This window comes from Tachypleus tridentatus, chromosome 2 (genome assembly GCF_004210375.1).
Source record: "Tachypleus tridentatus isolate NWPU-2018 chromosome 2, ASM421037v1, whole genome shotgun sequence".
Taxonomy (NCBI): Eukaryota; Metazoa; Arthropoda; class Merostomata; order Xiphosura; family Limulidae; genus Tachypleus; species Tachypleus tridentatus.
Window position 1 is genome coordinate 49,133,797 of NC_134826.1, and position 18,831 is coordinate 49,152,627.

The following is an 18,831-nucleotide window of genomic DNA, read 5'->3' on the forward strand; positions in this document are numbered from 1 at the left end:
TTATTAAATCCAGCCAAAAATAATTATTATGACATTTTAATCCACAACGTGCGATACGATCATTTAAAGATCTGTATGATATATCTTGAAAAAAATATGTTTACATTTTACTTATGTAAATCTGCAGATTGGTTACAGTATTACCCTATAAAGATTGTCATGGAAACATATGACAACTTTATTGTAGTGCACCCCAATCTCTTAAATAGTTCAACATTTTCCTTCCAAAGGTTTTGGGTAAAAATGGATCATGAACATTTTGTTCACTTTTCGGATCACATAATTTACTTCGATAATGATGTATAAGAGCGATTTCAGGGCCAACATCCAACAACTTTAAACCAGGAAGTTCTTTTGTAACAAAGTGAACCCCAAAATATTCCACCATTTCCGGTTTAACAATGTACTTCCGCCACCACCAAGCTTTACGATAAGGGTTCCTCATGACTTTTGTCAAGGAGACCAGTTTTGATACAATTTTTTGATCACTTCCAGTTAAATTTGGTATAATGTTAGAATAAGATGGAAGTTGAAGACAAAATCTTACTTCACTAAATTTGAAATATTCAAAACGACCAGATGATGACAACGTCTCTAACATCGACTGAATGCTGGAATGTTGCTTCAGCGCAATAAATTCGTCAACGTCCATGTTCAGAATGTACTCGTAATGAAACATGCTACGGTAGTTACAATCTTGTAACATTGTTCGTCGAAGGAATCTTGTGGTTGTTGTAATTGCTTGAGGCTGGTAAGGGAGGATCCAAGGTATTATTGTTATTGATACGCCTTTATCTTTCACCTTTCTGATGAAATCCAACACTTCAGGGGAAGATAAACTGTTGTAGATATAAAAATGGTTGACGCCTATTATCGTATAATAAGCCAGGAACTGAGCAAGAAGGTCCTTGTTTGTAAAAGGACCATACAATGGTTTAATACAAGATGCAATTCGTCCTTTACTCATTAACGATTTACCTTGAAGAGACGTTACTGGCATCCAATTGGGAACGTCTGAAGAATTATGATAGAGAATCGCCACCTTTTTTGGAACAATACCGGTTTCAATATAAGGGAAACATGATATAACAACATACAGATTCTTATCATATGGATCGTCCATGTCGTACATAGTGGCTACACCTGGAAACACCGATCCATTGGAACGTAACAAACAGGTTAGTCCAAAAAAATATTCTTCTTTTTCGATTTTAGTAAGAGATTGTGAAAATACTCCAAAAATACGAATAAATGGACCGTTTTTTACGTTTTTTCTATTATCCCAAAATGCAGAATAAACAAAAAGACCTCTTCTAACTTGGATCCAGTCTGTTGATGGAAGGTTATTTACGTGTGTGTGGCTAAACTGTGAATTATCAGAACTGATTTGAGAGCTATTCTGAGGATTAAATGTAAACAAACGTGAATAGTCAACTGGACTTTTATTAATGTATTCAGTTTGTCTGGGTTTAATGTTTATTTCTGTTGGTTCAGTCGGGTGCTGTAAAAAGAGAAAGTTCTGAATTAACACATTTCATGTAGTTGTTTTTACAACATTATCTTTGATAAATATTTCAACAGAAAACTACTGACATCAAAAGTGACAACATTATTCGTAAAAACGTCTTGGTTTACAATGTTCAATATATAAAGGTAATAGGGGACGTTCTATTAAATACTGTCATACCTTTATAAAACATTATCTGATAAGGTTTTTGACAAAATTATGAGATATTACAGAGAAAATAAACTGACTCATGTTCTATTCAAGCATTTCATACACAAGTTTAGGTTATGTTAACATTGTAATGTATATGTACATTACCTTAGAAACGTGCCTTCGTTTTATCAGAACTCTTATTACTGTGAAGAGTCAATAAACTAAAAAAGATACGTAAAACTGATTAACTCAAAATTATCAGAACTCTTATTACTGTGAAGAGTCAATAAACTAAAAAAGCAATAATGTTTATAACTGACTGACTATTAACAATATTTATAATTATTTGATTTTTAACAATGTTTACGACTGACTGACTCTTTACAATGTTTATAACTGATAGACTGTTAACTACTTTTATGAACGAGAAACAAAAAAAATCAAGGTATAAAAACCATATTTACATATAAAGTTAACATATGAAAAGTTTCTTCCCTTATATGTAATTGTATAAAAAAAAGCCTGTAAAATTGTGAAAACGTCATAATGTCATAATGAAAGATTGGGAGTCTATGAATTTACCATTCTAAAACCAGAGTTGTGAACGTCTTCGTTGGGCACAACAGAGAACTATTATTAAGGTTTTTGTACATGTCGAAGTTTTTGATATTCATGAAACAGATCATGGAAGATAATAATATATGTAAACTGGCAGATACGATCTTGTAGAAACTTAAGAAAAAATAGGCTAAGAATTTCGTAGCTATATATGCTGTTTTAAATATAGCATTGATAACATAATGTTTAGGAACAACAAGGAACCTACTGGTCCATCTTAGATGTTCCATTCTCTAACTAAATTACCGAATAAATAAAGTAAAAGATAATTAAAATAATATAAAAATATTAAAGTCATCCCTAATGAAGCTTTCTCTTAAACTCACTTAACTTTACTGCTTCCACAACATTCGAAGGTCCCAACTATTCTGTTTAGCAAAGTAAAACTGTCTTAATTGAGGATAATTCTTACCCTACCAATGTTGGTATTTGTGTGCTATACTCCTACTATACTCGCTGTTAAGTATGAAAACTGTTGATGCTTAAAACACTGTCAGTTCCTTTTACAATCTTAAAAGCCTTAATTATAACCCCTTCCAACTTTTCTTTTTTCAACAAAAAAATCAAAGATCTAAACCTCTTTTTATATGATCTCCCCTGCATTCCAGGTAGAATTCTAGTAACCCTCCTCTGAACCCTTCCCAATAATTTATTGTTTTTCTGAAGGTAAGAAACCTATGATTGAGAAAAGCAGTCCAAATCTGGCCTAACCTGTAACCTATACAACGAAATTACAACCATTAGACTTGTATTAAATATTTCTGTCGATACAACTTATTTTCATTTTCGCTCTACCACTAGAATTTTCTAGGTATAAGTTAAAATGTTATGAATATTTTCTACAAATAAACTTCTGAAGTCTTTAGTTTCGTGTTTACTGGCATTTGAGATTAAGGCCCGGCATGGCCAGGTGGTTAAGGGACTCGACTCGTAATCCGATGGTCGCGGGTTTAAATCCCCGTCACACCAAACATGCTCGCCCTTTCAGCCGTGGGGGCTTTGTGACGGTAAATCCCACTATTCTTTGGTAAAAAATTAGGCCAAGAGTTGGCGATGGGTGGTGATGACTAGTTGCCTTCCCTCTAGCCTTACACCGCTAAATTATGGACGGCTATCGCACATAGCCCTCGTGTAGCTTTACGCGCAGTTCAAAACAAACCAAACCAATCGACATTAATACCTAATTTTGGTGAACGCTGGTGGGACAGTGGTAGGTTTACAACACTAAGTTCAGGACGGTGATTCTCTTTGGTGGACACAAGAGAGAACTATTATTAACGTTTTGTTCACGAAAAAAAAAATTAATATAGATGAACAAGATAACGCAAACAAATCAATGACTTTTGGTCATTAAATAACTTTATTATATAATAAAATATAAAAATATAAGTATAGGATACAAAATAAATATATTTAAGTCTAGGTGGAGTTATCATCACCCGGAAAGACGTTTTATAAATTCATAATCAATGAAAGGTTATTTTAAAACGTGAAAAGTTTCTTTCCTTATATGCACTTGTAATAAACAACGACAAAATCCCTTGAAGGGAAAATTAAAATTATGTTTGTACCTCACCATGGATCTAACAAATCTTCATACCAAATATGGTAAAGTTCCATCCACAACTTCTGAAGTAGTCACATGGACACACAATAGACAGGACTATTATATTTATATGGATAAGTAGTTACATGGACATACAACAGACGGTCATATTATATTTATATAGATAAGTAGATACGTGGTCATACAATAGACAGTTATAATATATTTATATGGATAAATAGTTACTTGGATATGCAACAGACAGTACTATTATATTTATATAGCTTAGCTGTTACACGCAAAGGAACCAAACAGTAGCATCAGTAAACGATATTATGACACATCAAAGTGTGGAGAGATTTGTGAAGTACAACGTCTCCGACCCGACCTGTTCATGAGTAGAACATACCTGGTCCTATGTAAACTGCTTTTCATCTAAACATTAAACTGATGATAAAATCTTATGGTTCAGAACATTTTTGAAGATGAATCCATAAACATTTATTCGTTGGTCACGTTTGGAGATGTTCGTCAGAAAAACAAAAAATCGAGTAAAGTGTACACGATTAAAGGACAAAATCTTACTTGGAGAGATCAGTGATTTATTCTGTTAATTTATTTTACTAGACATAAAACCATAGAATCGAGCATTCTGATGTCTTCATTGAGTCTCTTTTCTAATTGCTCGTTTTGAACATAATTATTAAACACAAGATAAGAGTTACTTACGTTTTTTATATTAAACACAGTAAATAATGTGGAACTGGAAAGTACAAGCATGGAGTAAAACATACACCTTGTGTACAAACGAGACTGTGGACACCTGAGTACCATGGTGTACAAATCTTTGCTGACGTTGAACTGGTTGTACACTTAAACTATACATGTGTATATATACAGACCTTCATGCTACAGCTGGAGAGAAAGCATTTATATTAATAGAATTATAGTATCGTAATTAGTGATGACAAGTAACGAATTTCTTCTGCAGATTACATTCATAAAGCAATTAACTACGTATAGGTTTCCGGACATAAAATAGGTTAAATAAATTTAGATACATTGAGTGTAAAAGAAGTGTCATATCTTAGCACCATCCATTACCGGCCCGGCATGGCCAGATGGTTAAGGAATTGAGTCGTAATCCGCAGGTTCGAATCCTCCTCGCACCAAACATATTCGCCCTTTCAGCTGTGGGGTGTTATTATGTGGTGGTCAATCCCCCTATTCTTTGGTAAAAGAGTAGTCCAAGAGCTGGCGGTGATGACTAGACTAGTTGCTCTCCCTCTGGTCTTACACTGCTAAATTAGGGACGGCTAGCGCAGATAGCCCTCGTGTAGCTTTACGCGAAATTCAAACCATATCCGTTTTGTTTTTCTTCCTTCTAACAGTTTCTCATCTCCAGAAGATAAAGGATGAAACCTGTTGTTCTATGGAAAATAGACGTTACGGTTAAATACACTACTTTAATCCTGATATTAATACACTCAGTTAATTGTTGACTCCAAACAACAAATCATGAGATATCATATAGATATCCTTAACATTTTTTGCTACTCAGATAAGTTACGATAACACGTTGTTTATACTGATTACAACATCACATTAACATGTAACGTGATATTCTCTTTAGAGACTGTTGTTGTTTAGGATAACAATATCTCGTGGGTTGGTTGTTGTGATCCTCTCACTTGACTTCTAGAGATTGCTGTTGTTTACATATTCCAAAATAACACTATATTTTGGATTCAATGTAACGTTTCTTTCCCTTATAAGCTATAGAATATTGTAACATACAACTTGTAAGTTAACAACATCACATAGTTTTGGTTTAGTTTTATTTTCGTTGACATGTAGAAGCAATTGTTGTCTATACATCCAGGGTAACACTATCTCTTGCTTTGAATGCATTGTTCCCTTCTGTTAGCATCCAGCGAATACTATTTTTGTAACTTACACAATAACATGGATCAAATTACAAAGCTTTTACGTGTTGAGTTTTCTGTTTGTTTTCTCTGTAATATATCATAATTTTATCTAAAACCTTATCAGATAATGTTTCAAAAAGGTATGACAGTATGTTGTTGAACATCACCCTATTACCTTTGTGAATTGAACATTGAAAACTAAGACTTTTTAACCATAATGTTGTCACTTTTGATGTCAGTAATCTTCTGTTGAAATATTTGTCAAAGATAATGTTGTGAAAACAATTACACGAAATGTGTTAATTCAGGACTTTCTTTTACTGATGGCGGTTTCGGAAGCAATTAAGTGGAAATTTTACGATTTTGTGATCTTTATCACATCTAATTCCAAATTGTCCATTTTTTAAAAAAAATATATTGAGTTTTGATCACCATTCTCTTGTAGATGACTACAGATTCAAGTTAAAGTTGTACATGAACTATCTAGCGAGAGAAAAAAAATAACAAACAAACAGATGAGGCTTTGGTAGTAATGGACTACAAGATGAAACATGAGCCACTGTACTTGCGAATGATACTTGAACACTACGAAGAGATAAATATGTCATGACATGGAACCAGAACATACACTAGAAGCGGAAGAAGACGTACGAATGATGGGGATTATAAGGTAGACGGAGATAATGTTCCTGAATATTTGATCAACTATTATTATCCAATATAATCCGGTGATTTAAAGCAGGACTGGTTTGCAGTTCTTTCGTTTTATAAAAGTATTATGTTGCTAATGAAACATGAGTTGTTTCATATTACAAGTATCTGCATTCGGTGAGACAATGCAAAATGTTACCACAATGGAATGTTATTATTTCTTTTACTTGAAAACGTGTGACAACGGTTGATGAAGTGTAGGAAGATGAATTTACTTTTATTTCAAATCGTGTGACAATGGTTGACCAAGTGTAGGAAGATGAATTTACTATTACCTCAAATCGTGTTACAACAGTTGATGAAGTGAAGAAGGATAAATTTACTTTACTTCAAATCGTGTGACAAATGTAGGAGGATGAATTTACGTGTGACAACGGTTGACCAAGTTGAAGATGAATTTACTTTTACAAAACTGTGGTTGAGGAGGATGAATTTACTTTTACTTCAAATCGTGTGACAACGGTTGACCAAGTGTAGGAAGATGAATTTACTTTTATTTCAAATCGTGACAACGGTTGACCAAGTGTAGAAGATGAATTTACTTTTACTTGAAAACGTGTGACAATGGTTCAACTGTAGGAGGATGAATTTACTTTTACTTCAAATCGTGTGACAACGGTTGACCAAGTGTAGGAAGATGAATTTACTTTTATTTCAAATCGTGTGACAATGGTTGACCAAGTGTAGGAGGATTAATTTACTTTTACTTCAAATCGTGTGACAATGGTTGACCAAATGTAGGAAGATGAATTTACTATTACTTCAAATTGTGTCACAACGGATGACCAACTGTAGGAAAATGAATTTACTTTTACTTCAAATCGTGTGATAACGGTTGATGAGTGTAGGAGGATTAATTTACTATTACTTCAAATTTTGTCACAACGGTTGATCAATTGTAAAAAGATGAATTTACTTTTACTTCAAATCGTGTGATAACGGTTGATGAAGTGTAGGAGAATGAATTTACTTTTACTTCAAATTGTGTCACAACGGGTGACCAACTGTAGGACGATGAATTTACTATTACCTCAAATCGTGTTACAACAGTTGATGAAGTGAAGAAGGATAAATTTACTTTTACTTCAAATCGTGTGACAATGGTTGACCAACTGTAGGAGGATGAATTTACTTTTACTTCAAATCGTGTGACAACGGTTGACCAACTGTAGGACGATGAATTTACTATTACCTCAAATCGTGTTACAACAGTTGATGAAGTGAAGAAGGATAAATTTACTTTTACTTCAAATTGTGTCACAACGGGTGACCAACTGTAGGACGATGAATTTACTATTACCTCAAATCGTGTTACAACAGTTGATGAAGTGAAGAAGGATAAATTTACTTTTACTTCAAATCGTGTGACAATGGTTGACCAACTGTAGGAGGATGAATTTACTTTTACTTCAAATCGTGTGACAACGGTTGACCAAGTGTAGGAAGATGAATTTACTTTTATTTCAAATCGTGTGACAATGGTTGACCAAGTGTAGGAGGATTAATTTACTTTTACTTCAAATCGTGTGACAATGGTTGACCAAATGTAGGAAGAGGAATTTACTATTACTTCAAATTGTGTCACAACGGATGACCAACTGTAGGAAAATGAATTTACTTTTACTTTAAATCGTGTGATAACGGTTGATGAGTGTAGGAGGATTAATTTACTATTACTTCAAATTTTGTCACAACGGTTGATCAATTGTAAAAAGATGAATTTACTTTTACTTCAAATCGTGTGACAGTGGTTGACCAAGTGTAGGAGGATGAATTTACTTTTACTTCAAATCATGTGACAATGGTTGACCAAGTGTAGGAAAAGGAATTTACTTTTAAAACAGGATGTAAAACGGCTTGTTTATGACGATGACCGAAGAAGGTCGAAACGTTGTTCACTCCTCTACGTAAAATATTTTCTCAACCCAAACGAGCCGTTTTACATATATATTTCTCTACAAGTGGGTTTTCATGACATCAATGATTATTATTTCAAAGAGGGATATAATGTTGTTAATAGGTAGGGATATAATGTCGTCGATAGTTTTTACAGCTAATCATAAAATTTTTTGTTTTGTTTGAATTTCGAGCAAAGCTACTCAAGGGCTATCTGCGTTTGCCGTCCCTAATTTAGCAGTGTAAAACTAGAGGAAAGGCAGCTAGTCATCACAACTCACCGCCAACTATTGGGCTACTTTTTTACCAACAAATAGTGGGATTAACCGTCACATTTTAACGCCCCCACGGCTGAAATGGCGAGCATGTTTAGTGCGACAGGGATTCGAACCCATGACCTCAGAGTAAGAGTCGAACGTTATAACTTACCTACCATAAAATTAATTTTGCAACAACGAAAACTACTTCTAAACAAAACTGTTATCATTAACGTAATATTAGAGTTTCTTTAGAAATACATAAAATTAGGCTTATATTTAAACTTAGATTATAGTAAAATAAGGGTAAAATATTAGTAGTTTTGAACTGTTTCAAGAGTGCACGTTGATATACAAAATGCCAAACATTACTATGCATAGCTTTAGGGCCACTAAAACAGGCTTTACGATTTCGTCAAATAATTCATTCTTCTATGTCGTTATATTCTTTGTATTTTTATAATGACACTCATAGATCCTTTGTGTGGTAATTTCAAGCCTACTGCTCTCAGTTAACTAAGTCATCCATCTGGGTATTCGTACATACAGAGCAAACTCAACACATGTCAGCATTCACCAAATATTTGCAATGAATAATAGAGTTCTACAGTATTCACTGCTTATATATTTCTTGGATGATACGGAGGAAACATCTTGTACAAGTGCTACGAAAAGCGATGTTTATTCACCCAACACCAGTTCATTGTGGCTACACAGAAGTATGGGTCTGAATGACAAAGAAGAGCCAGAATCGATCTCAAACGTCTGCGAGAAAGGCGTTAATCTGATCAAGATATGTGATCCGTAATCCATAGAAAACATTATGTACATAGCGAGATAAGTACATCGGAACCTGGATACAAAGGAAGAATATTTAGAATCTGTCAGATGTTCCACATCAAAACAGGTGCGCGTTCAAACAAATATCAAACATCTGGCGGATACACAGCACTAGCGAATTCATAAAGAAGGCTAATTTACGTGTGTCAATACAAGATGCCTCAATAAATTTCAAAACAAAATATCTTCTGACGACTTTTTAGTTTAATTTAATATATAAACTTCACGTATCTTCCATCATTGATATTAATTAATCTAATTATGTGCTCAAATTCTGAGAAAACATTTTCCGACAGAGTTGTAGGAATGGAAAAGACATGGATATGAAGTTTCAGTTCCTTAAGATTCTTTTGTTTGTTATGATAGACGTTTGTTTTCAAAAAGCCTCAAAGATAAACATTCTAGGAGTTGAACTTCAATTCAAAAACAGAATCATTTCTGAACTCTGAAGTTAAACACGTTCATAAATTGTAATAATAAACAATAACAATTAACTTTACTAACATTACAAATGTTCAGAAGATATTGGGTTTTGTGTTGATATCTCAAATAATAAAAGAGTTATTTAACTTTCTTTATCACATATTCATTTTGGGGCACCCTGTATACCCCGTTTCGAATATAACATTAATATATAAGTACAAGTTAAAACGTACGATTCCTTTAGTTTAATGTTTTCAATGAGTCGATTTTTGTCGTATCCCATCTTGAACATGATTGTTTCATGAAACATATCAGTTACTTACGTTTGTGATATTAAGCACGGTTAGTAATATAACTGTGGGAATCAACAGTAACAAGCAGAACCTAAACTTTGTGTACAGTCGAGGCTGTGGACACCTGAGGACCATGGTGGACGATTCTGTTCTTCCTTTAGTAGTTTTGTGCATTTTCAGTATATACTTACAGATATAAAAAACCATCAGGTTGCACTTACAGCTGTATAAAAATGTCTATATAAATAGAAATTAAATGAAATAAAAGGTACAGATGGCGTATTAAACAATAAACAGAGCTCAGGTTTAGGGTCTTTAAACTCCGTCGACGCCCGTTCGTAAACTTATGAACGTTGAATTAAAATAGACACATTTTAGCACTTTAGAAAAAAGGTAGGTATGAAGAACTAACTGTTTTTTTTTATAGACAACTAAATGTTTGGAAGAATGCAGAGAGCTGTTGTAAAGGTTTAATTTTAATCTTATAGTAAAACTTGGTGGTGGCGGAAGTACATTGTCAAACCGGAAATGGTAGAAATGTATCTCAGAACGGCTGGTACGGATATTAACACTTTTATTAATAAAGCAAAGAACAAAGGTTCGACCTTCCTAGGTCATCTTTAACCTTTTCTCTGCTTTATTAGTAAAAGTGTTAATACCCTTACCAAAGGTTTTGAGACACATTTTTACTTCAAGTGGGTTTCTCGTTGTCAAGAATCACTTCACCACGGAAATGGTGGAATGTTCCGACTTAACTTTGTTACAAAACAACTTCCTGGTTTAAAGCTGTTGGATGTTGGCCCTGAAATCGCTCTGATACATCAGTATCAAAGTAAATTATGTGATCGGAAAAGTGAACAAAATGTTCATGATCCATTTTTACCCAAAACCATTGGGAGGAAAATTTTGAACTATTTAAGAGATTGGGGTGCACTACAATAAAGTTGTCATATGTTTCCATGACAATCTTTATAGGGTAATACTGTAAGCAATCCGCAGATTTACATAAGTAAAATGTAAACATATTTTTTTCAAGATATATCATACAGATCTTTAAATGATTGTATCGCACGTTGAGGATTGAATTATGTCATCATAACTATTTTTTGGTTTGACTGGATTTAATAAAAAGTTTATTTGTTCTACAATGACCCGTTCATTGGTTTCTTTAGGTGTGTGAAAAAGTATATACGTACATATATCACCGATAAGTAAGCATTATTAACATTCAGTGGATATTTAACAATAATTAAACCTCTTTTAAATAAGACTGAATTGACAAACAATTTTTTAAACGCAACTCACAAGAAATATTTCTAATTGATATTCATTTAAATAATTAGCAAATATTAAATAGATGTCTTGGTAAAGATACCCAGCTGTTATATTTCTATTTGGATAATTCAATAAATAACAAGGGGTAATTTGAGCTCTAAATGATGAATATAGAGCAGTGCACATTCAACCGCTAATAATGCTACGCCCCTTTTTCTTATTCAGTTGGAGTTAACCGTAGTATGTACTGTTGTTTTTATGGCATCTTGCATTTAAAATAATTCATGTCTATTATTTTAGTAACTTTGTGTCTTCTTTATAAATATCTAGTAAAAATGTTTTTCTTGAGTTTGTTCTCTTAATGTCGCGCAAATTTACAGGAGGACTATCTACGCTAATCGTCCCTAATTTTACGGTGTAAGACTAGAGGAAAGGCAGCTAGTCGTCACCACCAACCGCCAACTCTTGGGCTACTCCTTTGCCAACGAATAGTAGGACTGACTGACTCCCTCACGACTGAAAGGGCAAACATGTTTGGCATGACAGGGATTCAAACCCGCGACCCTCGGATTACGATTCGAGTGCCTTAACCACCTGGCTGTGCTGGGCTTTTTCAAGATTAGCCACATTGTGTCCATAAAGACAAGCATATAATTGTTAGCTAAATGTTTGCAGTGATGTTGAAATTAGCATAAGTAATTGAAATTAACAGTTAACAAGAAATTATATTTTTAATTGGCATTCAATTAATACTAAGAAATGATAAAATTTATTTATTGTGAAGAATATAAATTTACTAATGCCAGGATTAAATGGACTTCTTCATGATAATATCCACTTACTATTATTCTTATTCAAATGGACTTAATTGTTGTTATTGTTAATTATCAATAATGATTAATTAATTATAATAAATATAATTATAATCTATAACTTCCTGGTCGATATATCTGAAGTTGTCGATTAATAAGCGTTAATCACAGTAATAGTTTCCGAGTAGTTTATAGTGTACGAACTATAACAAATCAATAACACATACTGTTTCTCGATGCGTCGCATTAGGTACTTTAGTAAAAAGACGGGGAATTCGCAATACAGATTTAACAGTGTAAGTTTTGTATATTTCTTAATATAAATTTAATTTAAATAAACATGGATATTAAAGAGATATATAATAGTAAATCCATCACAAATATGATGATACAAATATCAAACAGCATGTCAATGAAATATCTATTTACATCATACAATTTAAAAACATTAGATTTATTTTTATTAGTCTGACATTTGTTTACATGTTATGAAGTATGAAAGTTTCTATCCAAACGGTTGTTGCATCTTAAAAACACTAAAATGTGTGATATGTCAAACTTAGTCTCACTACTCGCCCTATCTCTGATTGAGGTCTCTAGGGAAGCAAGATATTTTATTAATGTTGCCTTATAACAGTCCATCTCAAAGTGACCTCAGGAACAGTCCAACTCAACGTAGCCTAACGAACAATCCATTTCAATGTGGCCTTACGAATAGTCCATTTTAATGCAGTCTTATGAACAATCCATCTCAATGTTGCCTTATGAGCGATTCCTGGATGAGACAGCGGTAAGTCTTCGGATTTATAACGCTAAAATAAGGGGCTCTCTTTTAATTGGTGGACACAGCTGGTAACTCAGTGGTGTTTTTGTATACGACACAAAACGAACTGAATTAACGCTTATCTGTAGAGCTACATATCTCCACTTTGGTCAGTCTGTGGCATAAGAGCGTTTCTGGCTATCCTCTAAACTGGTTCTGAGTCAGGAAGGTTATCTGATTCTTACAAAACAGCATTACTGATGCTATTCCTTAAGGCGAGTTTCACTTCTTCTGATCATGAATGATCGTCTTTCTATCAAACAAAACCATAGTTGCAATTCAACTCTGATATAAAGTATTCTGTAACACTGTCTGTTTTGACAAACGAAGTCAATGTGGATAGTAACTTGCAACTTTCCACAAACACTGTGGAGACCTTGTTACTTGATATTTTGTTGGCCAATCTTAAGATCCCACCTCTGTACGTAACTTTCTATCATGTATACTAGAGAACACTTTACAGTCGTATTTGTAAGTTTAGGCAATATGTTGTTTTTGTAATTAAGCACAAATCCGTACTCTCTCCGCCACGGGTATCGAAACTTAGTTTCTATTGTTGTAAGTCCACAGACATACTTCTGTGCCACCTTTGAAAAGGAGTCAGTTAAGTTTAGAAAAATTTAATTATAAGATGTGATAATTAAGGAATACTTTCAGAATTTTACTTTTCAATATTGTAAAAGAATAACATTTATTAAACTTATGTTTAATATATACCTAACATTCAAACATTTACAGAATTCAATTAAAATTAATCGCCCTCCACTTAAAATAATTAATTATAATAATCAAATTAATTCTGCAAATTTTTTATAATTGGAAAAAAATGAAAAAACCCAACATCACGAGCGAATACAACGTATCTCCGTCATGATAACATGGCCAGTCGTGACACCAGAAGAATAGAAAACTGTTTATATCACTGTTTGGGTGATAAAACAAACATATCTTTATACGAAATCTGATGCAAGTTTGTTGATATGCACATGGATATTTCACGAAAACCCCAAACTGTGGTTTCTTCGCTTACAAAGTGAGCAGAAGAGAAAATCCCAAACTTGTCCATATCTCTGTTTAGAACATGTAAAAAAATTATTTGTTCCAAATCCCATGTAAATCGGCAAGTCCAACATTTTGTTGGTTAATTTGTGGTGTCTGTAGAAAAGTACTTTTGTAGTAACTTACATGAAAATTGGTAGAAGCAAGGCTAAGTAATTCCCAAACCTCAAAACATTATGGCTATATTTAACCTTTTGACCCCCAGAAATGACCAGAATTGGGATATCCCACATTTTTCTATGTTTCTACTCGGGATCTGTACCACATCTCATGTAAATTGACTGGTAGAGTAATTGTGCAAACAAACAACTAACATTATGTTTTTGTGACACCTTGATCCTCTTTAATGAATCAAAACAGAAAGGTTTATCACTTCTGTATTAATTACCATGTAAACTGGATACAATATGACTGAGTAATTGACGAAATCCTTCAAAATCAAGATTTTTTTATGAACACTGGCTCCCTTGTAAGACGCAAAATGAGCAAATTCAATTTTTATTTATGTCAAAATGTTGGAGCAGGAAACTTTATACTGGTGCCAACTTTCATCTTGATTGTTGCAAATATAACTCCATGGTGAACCCAACATATACTTTTGGTTGTTTTACCTTTGTCTCTATAAAAGTCTTAAAAAGGTCTAAATAAAAATTGGATCAACGTATAATTTTACCAAGTCTCATGTTAATCCACTGAGAAATGAAGTAATGATGACTGATTGAAAGAAGAAATAAAAAAGAAACAATAGAAAAACGTTGCGTCTTTCTGCAGATGCATAAAACTATTGTTGTTAAGCAAGCTGAATATCAATCACTCTTTTTTACTTAAAGCCACCAAGGGTCTTGATAACAGTTGAGAATGAAACCAAAGTACTTCTATTTTCATATTTACGTATCGAATTATGGCACCTTAATCTTCTGAAAATAGGAAAAAGCCTCTTATTTCAGCTGTCCACCACTTACCAGATGTGAAATATGTTTAAAGATAAATTGTAAAATATTATTTTTAGTTAAAATCAGCAGAGGTCGTGATAAGAGTTAAGAATGAAAAAATAGTATTTTATATCGTTCATCTTGAGCTTTCTTGATAAGTTGTAGAAGCAGTAAATTTCTGAGTTTAAAAAAGCTTGATAAATATATGAATGATAAGTAATTTTTCTTCAAAGTTAAATTAGTCTAAAGGATGGAACATCTCTTTTTGAAAAGAGAATATTATTTAGATATAAGTTTACTTGTACGGGCTTACTGAGCAATAACATTTTCATGTGCATTTATATAGAAGAAATTATATTAACAAAATAATAGATATGAATTATTTTAAATGTAAGATGGCCTAAAGATTAATAGGTCACCTTGACAACAGTCTCTATTACAATTAACTTTAACTGAACTCCAATTCAATAAGAATAAGTGGCCTACCATTAGCAACAGTTTAATGTGTACTGATCTATAATCATCTTTTAGTGTTCAAATTACACTTTGTTATTTATTAAATTATTCAAATAGATATTCAACAGCTGATTATCTTTACCAAGACATCTATTTTTATTTATTATGCCTCTCGATTCCATGAAGGAACATAGGGCCGCAATCGCTTGCGAATTCATGAACAGGCTGGTTTTTTAAGTGAGTAGATTGTTAGCCTACTGCACAACCCCCCAACCAGGGTTGGAGGAGAAACCTGAGCTGTCCCTAATTTAGCACTGTAAGACCAGAAGGAAAGCAGATAGTCATCACCACCCACTGCCAACTCTTGGGCTACTCTTTTACCAACAAATAGTGGGATTGACCGTCACATTATAAAGCCCCACGGCTAAAAGGGCGAGCATGTTTAGCGCGACTCGGATGCGAACCCGCGACCCTCGGATTACGAGTCGCACGTCTAACGCGCTCGGCCATGCCGGGCCAAGACATCTATTTAATATTTGCTAATTATTAAATGAACATCAATTAGAAATATAATTCCTCGTGAGTTGCGTTTAAAATTGTTTATCAATTCAATCTTATTTAAAATAGGTTTAACTGTTGTTAAATATCCACTGAATGTTAATAATGCTTACTTAAAGGTAACATACACATGTATATACTTTTCAATAACCTAAAAAATCAATGAACAGGTCATTCTAGCACAAAAAAACTTTTTTATTAAATCCAGCCAAAAATAATTATTATGACATTTTAATCCACAACGTGCGATACGATCATTTAAAGATCTGTATGATATATCTTGAAAAAAATATGTTTACATTTTACTTATGTAAATCTGCAGATTGGTTACAGTATTACCTAAGAAAGATTGTCATGGAAACATATGACAACTTTATTGTAGTGCACCCCAATCTCTTAAATAGTTCAACATTTTCCTTCCAAAGGTTTTGGGTAAAATGGATCATGAACATTTTGTTCACTTTTCGGATCACATAAATTACTTCGATAATGATGTATAAGAGCGATTTCAGGGCCAACATCCAACAACTTTAAACCAGGAAGTTCTTTTGTAACAAAGTGAACCCCAAAATATTCCACCATTTCCGGTTTAACAATGTACTTCCGCCACCACCAAGCTTTACGATAAGGGTTCCTCATGACTTTTGTCAAGGAGACCAGTTTTGATACAATTTTTTGATCACTTCCAGTTAAATTTGGTATAACGTTAGAATAAGATGGAAGTTGAAGACAAAATCTTACTTCACTAAATTTGAAATATTCAAAACGACCAGATGACGACAACGTCTCTAACATCGACTGAATGCTGGAATGTTGCTTCAGCGCAATAAATTCGTCAACGTCCATGTTCAGAATGTACTCGTAATGAAACATGCTACGGTAGTTACAATCTTGTAACATTGTTCGTCGAAGGAATCTTGTGGTTGTTGTAATTGCTTGAGGCTGGTAAGGGAGGATCCAAGGTATTATTGTTATTGATACGCCTTTATCTTTCACCTTTCCGATGAAATCCAACACTTCAGGGGAAGATAAACTGTTGTAGATATAAAAATGGTTGACGCCTATTATCGTATAATAAGCCAGGAACTGAGCAAGAAGGTCCTTGTTTGTAAAAGGACCATACAGTGGTTTTATACAAGCTGCAATTCGTCCTTTACTCATTAAGGATTTCCCTGGAAAAGACGTTACTGGCATCCAATTAGGAACGTCTGAAGAATTATGATAGAGAATTGCAACGTTTTTTGGAACAATACTGGTTTCAATATAAGGGAAACATGATATAACAACATACAGATTCTTATCATATGGATCGTCCATGTCGTACATAGTGGCTACACCTGGAAACACCGATCCATTGGAACGTAACAAACAGGTTAGTCCAAAAATATATCTTCTTTTCGATTTTAGTAAGAGATTGTGAAAATACTCCAAAAATACGAATAAATGGACCGTTTTTTACGTTTTTTCTATCATCCCAAAATGCAGAATAAACAAAAAGACCTCTTCTAACTTGGATCCAGTCTGTTGTTGGAAGGTTATTTACGTGTGTGTGGCTAAACTGTGAATTATCAGAACTGATTTGAGAGCTATTCTGAGGATTAAATGTAAACAAACGTGAATAGTCAACTGGACTTTTATTAATGTATTCAGTTTGTGTGGGTTTAATGTTTATTTCTGTTGGTTCAGTCGGGTGCTGTAAAAGAGAAAGTTCTGAATTAACACATTTCATGTAGTTGTTTTTTAAACATTATCTTTGATAAATATTTCAACAGAAAATTACTGACATCAAAAGTGACAACATTATTCGTAAAACGTCTTGGTTTACAATGTTCAGTATATAAAGGGTATAGGGACGTTCTATTAGATACTGTCATACCTTTATAAAACATTATCTGATAAGGTTTTGACAAAATTATGAGATATTACAGAGAAAATAAACTGACTCATGTTCTATTCAAGCATTTCATACACAAGTTTAGGTTATGTTAACATTGTAATGTATATGTACATTACCTTAGAAACGATGCCTTCGATACGTAAAAAACAAAATTATCAGAACTCTTATTACTGTGAAGAGTCAATAAACTAAAAAAAGCAATAATGTTTATAACTGATTAACTCTTAACAATCTGTTTGACTGATCGACTGTTTACAATATTTACAACTGACTGATTGGTAACAATGTTTAAACTGATTGACTGTTAAGAATGTTTATAACTGACTGACTATTAACAATATTTATAATTACTTGATTTTTAACAATGTTTACGACTGACTGACTCTTTACAATGTTTATAACTGATAGACTGTTAACTACTTTTATGAACGAGAAACAAAAAAAATCAAGGTATAAAACCATATTTACATATAAAGTTAACATATGAAAAGTTTCTTCCCTTATATGTAATTGTATAAAAAAAAGCCTGTAAAATTGTGAAAACGTCATAATGTCATAATGAATGATTGGGAGTCTATGGATTTACCATTCTGAAACCAGAGTTGTGAACGTCTTCGTTGGGCACAACAGAGAACTATTATTAAGGTTTTTGTACATGTCGAAGTTTTTGATATTCATGAAACAGATCATGGAAGATAATAATATATGTAAACTGGCAGATACGATCTTGTAGAAACTTAAGAAAAATAGGCTAAGAATTTCGTAGCTATATATGCTGTTTTAAATATAGCATTGATAACATAATGTTTAGGAACAACAAGGAACCTACTGGTCCATCTTAGATGTT

General features: G+C 33.2%; 2 protein-coding genes across 2 annotated transcripts; both read right to left on the reverse strand.

Annotated features, from left to right (window-relative positions):
* Position 1: 1 nt before the first annotated feature.
* Positions 2-4,667, reverse strand: LOC143235553 (uncharacterized). Its single transcript, XM_076473801.1, has 2 exons — positions 4,554-4,667; positions 2-1,501 (listed from the first exon to the last, which is right to left on the reverse strand). The coding sequence occupies exons 1-2, from the start codon at positions 4,656-4,658 to the stop codon at positions 179-181; spliced, it is 1,428 nt and encodes a 475-aa protein (XP_076329916.1). The 5' UTR covers positions 4,659-4,667; the 3' UTR covers positions 2-178.
* Positions 4,668-16,492: 11,825 nt separating this feature from the next.
* LOC143245490 (uncharacterized) lies at positions 16,493-17,404 on the reverse strand. Its single transcript, XM_076491853.1, has one exon. The coding sequence runs from the start codon at positions 17,402-17,404 to the stop codon at positions 16,493-16,495; it is 912 nt and encodes a 303-aa protein (XP_076347968.1).
* Between the last annotated feature and the right edge of the window lie 1,427 nt (positions 17,405-18,831).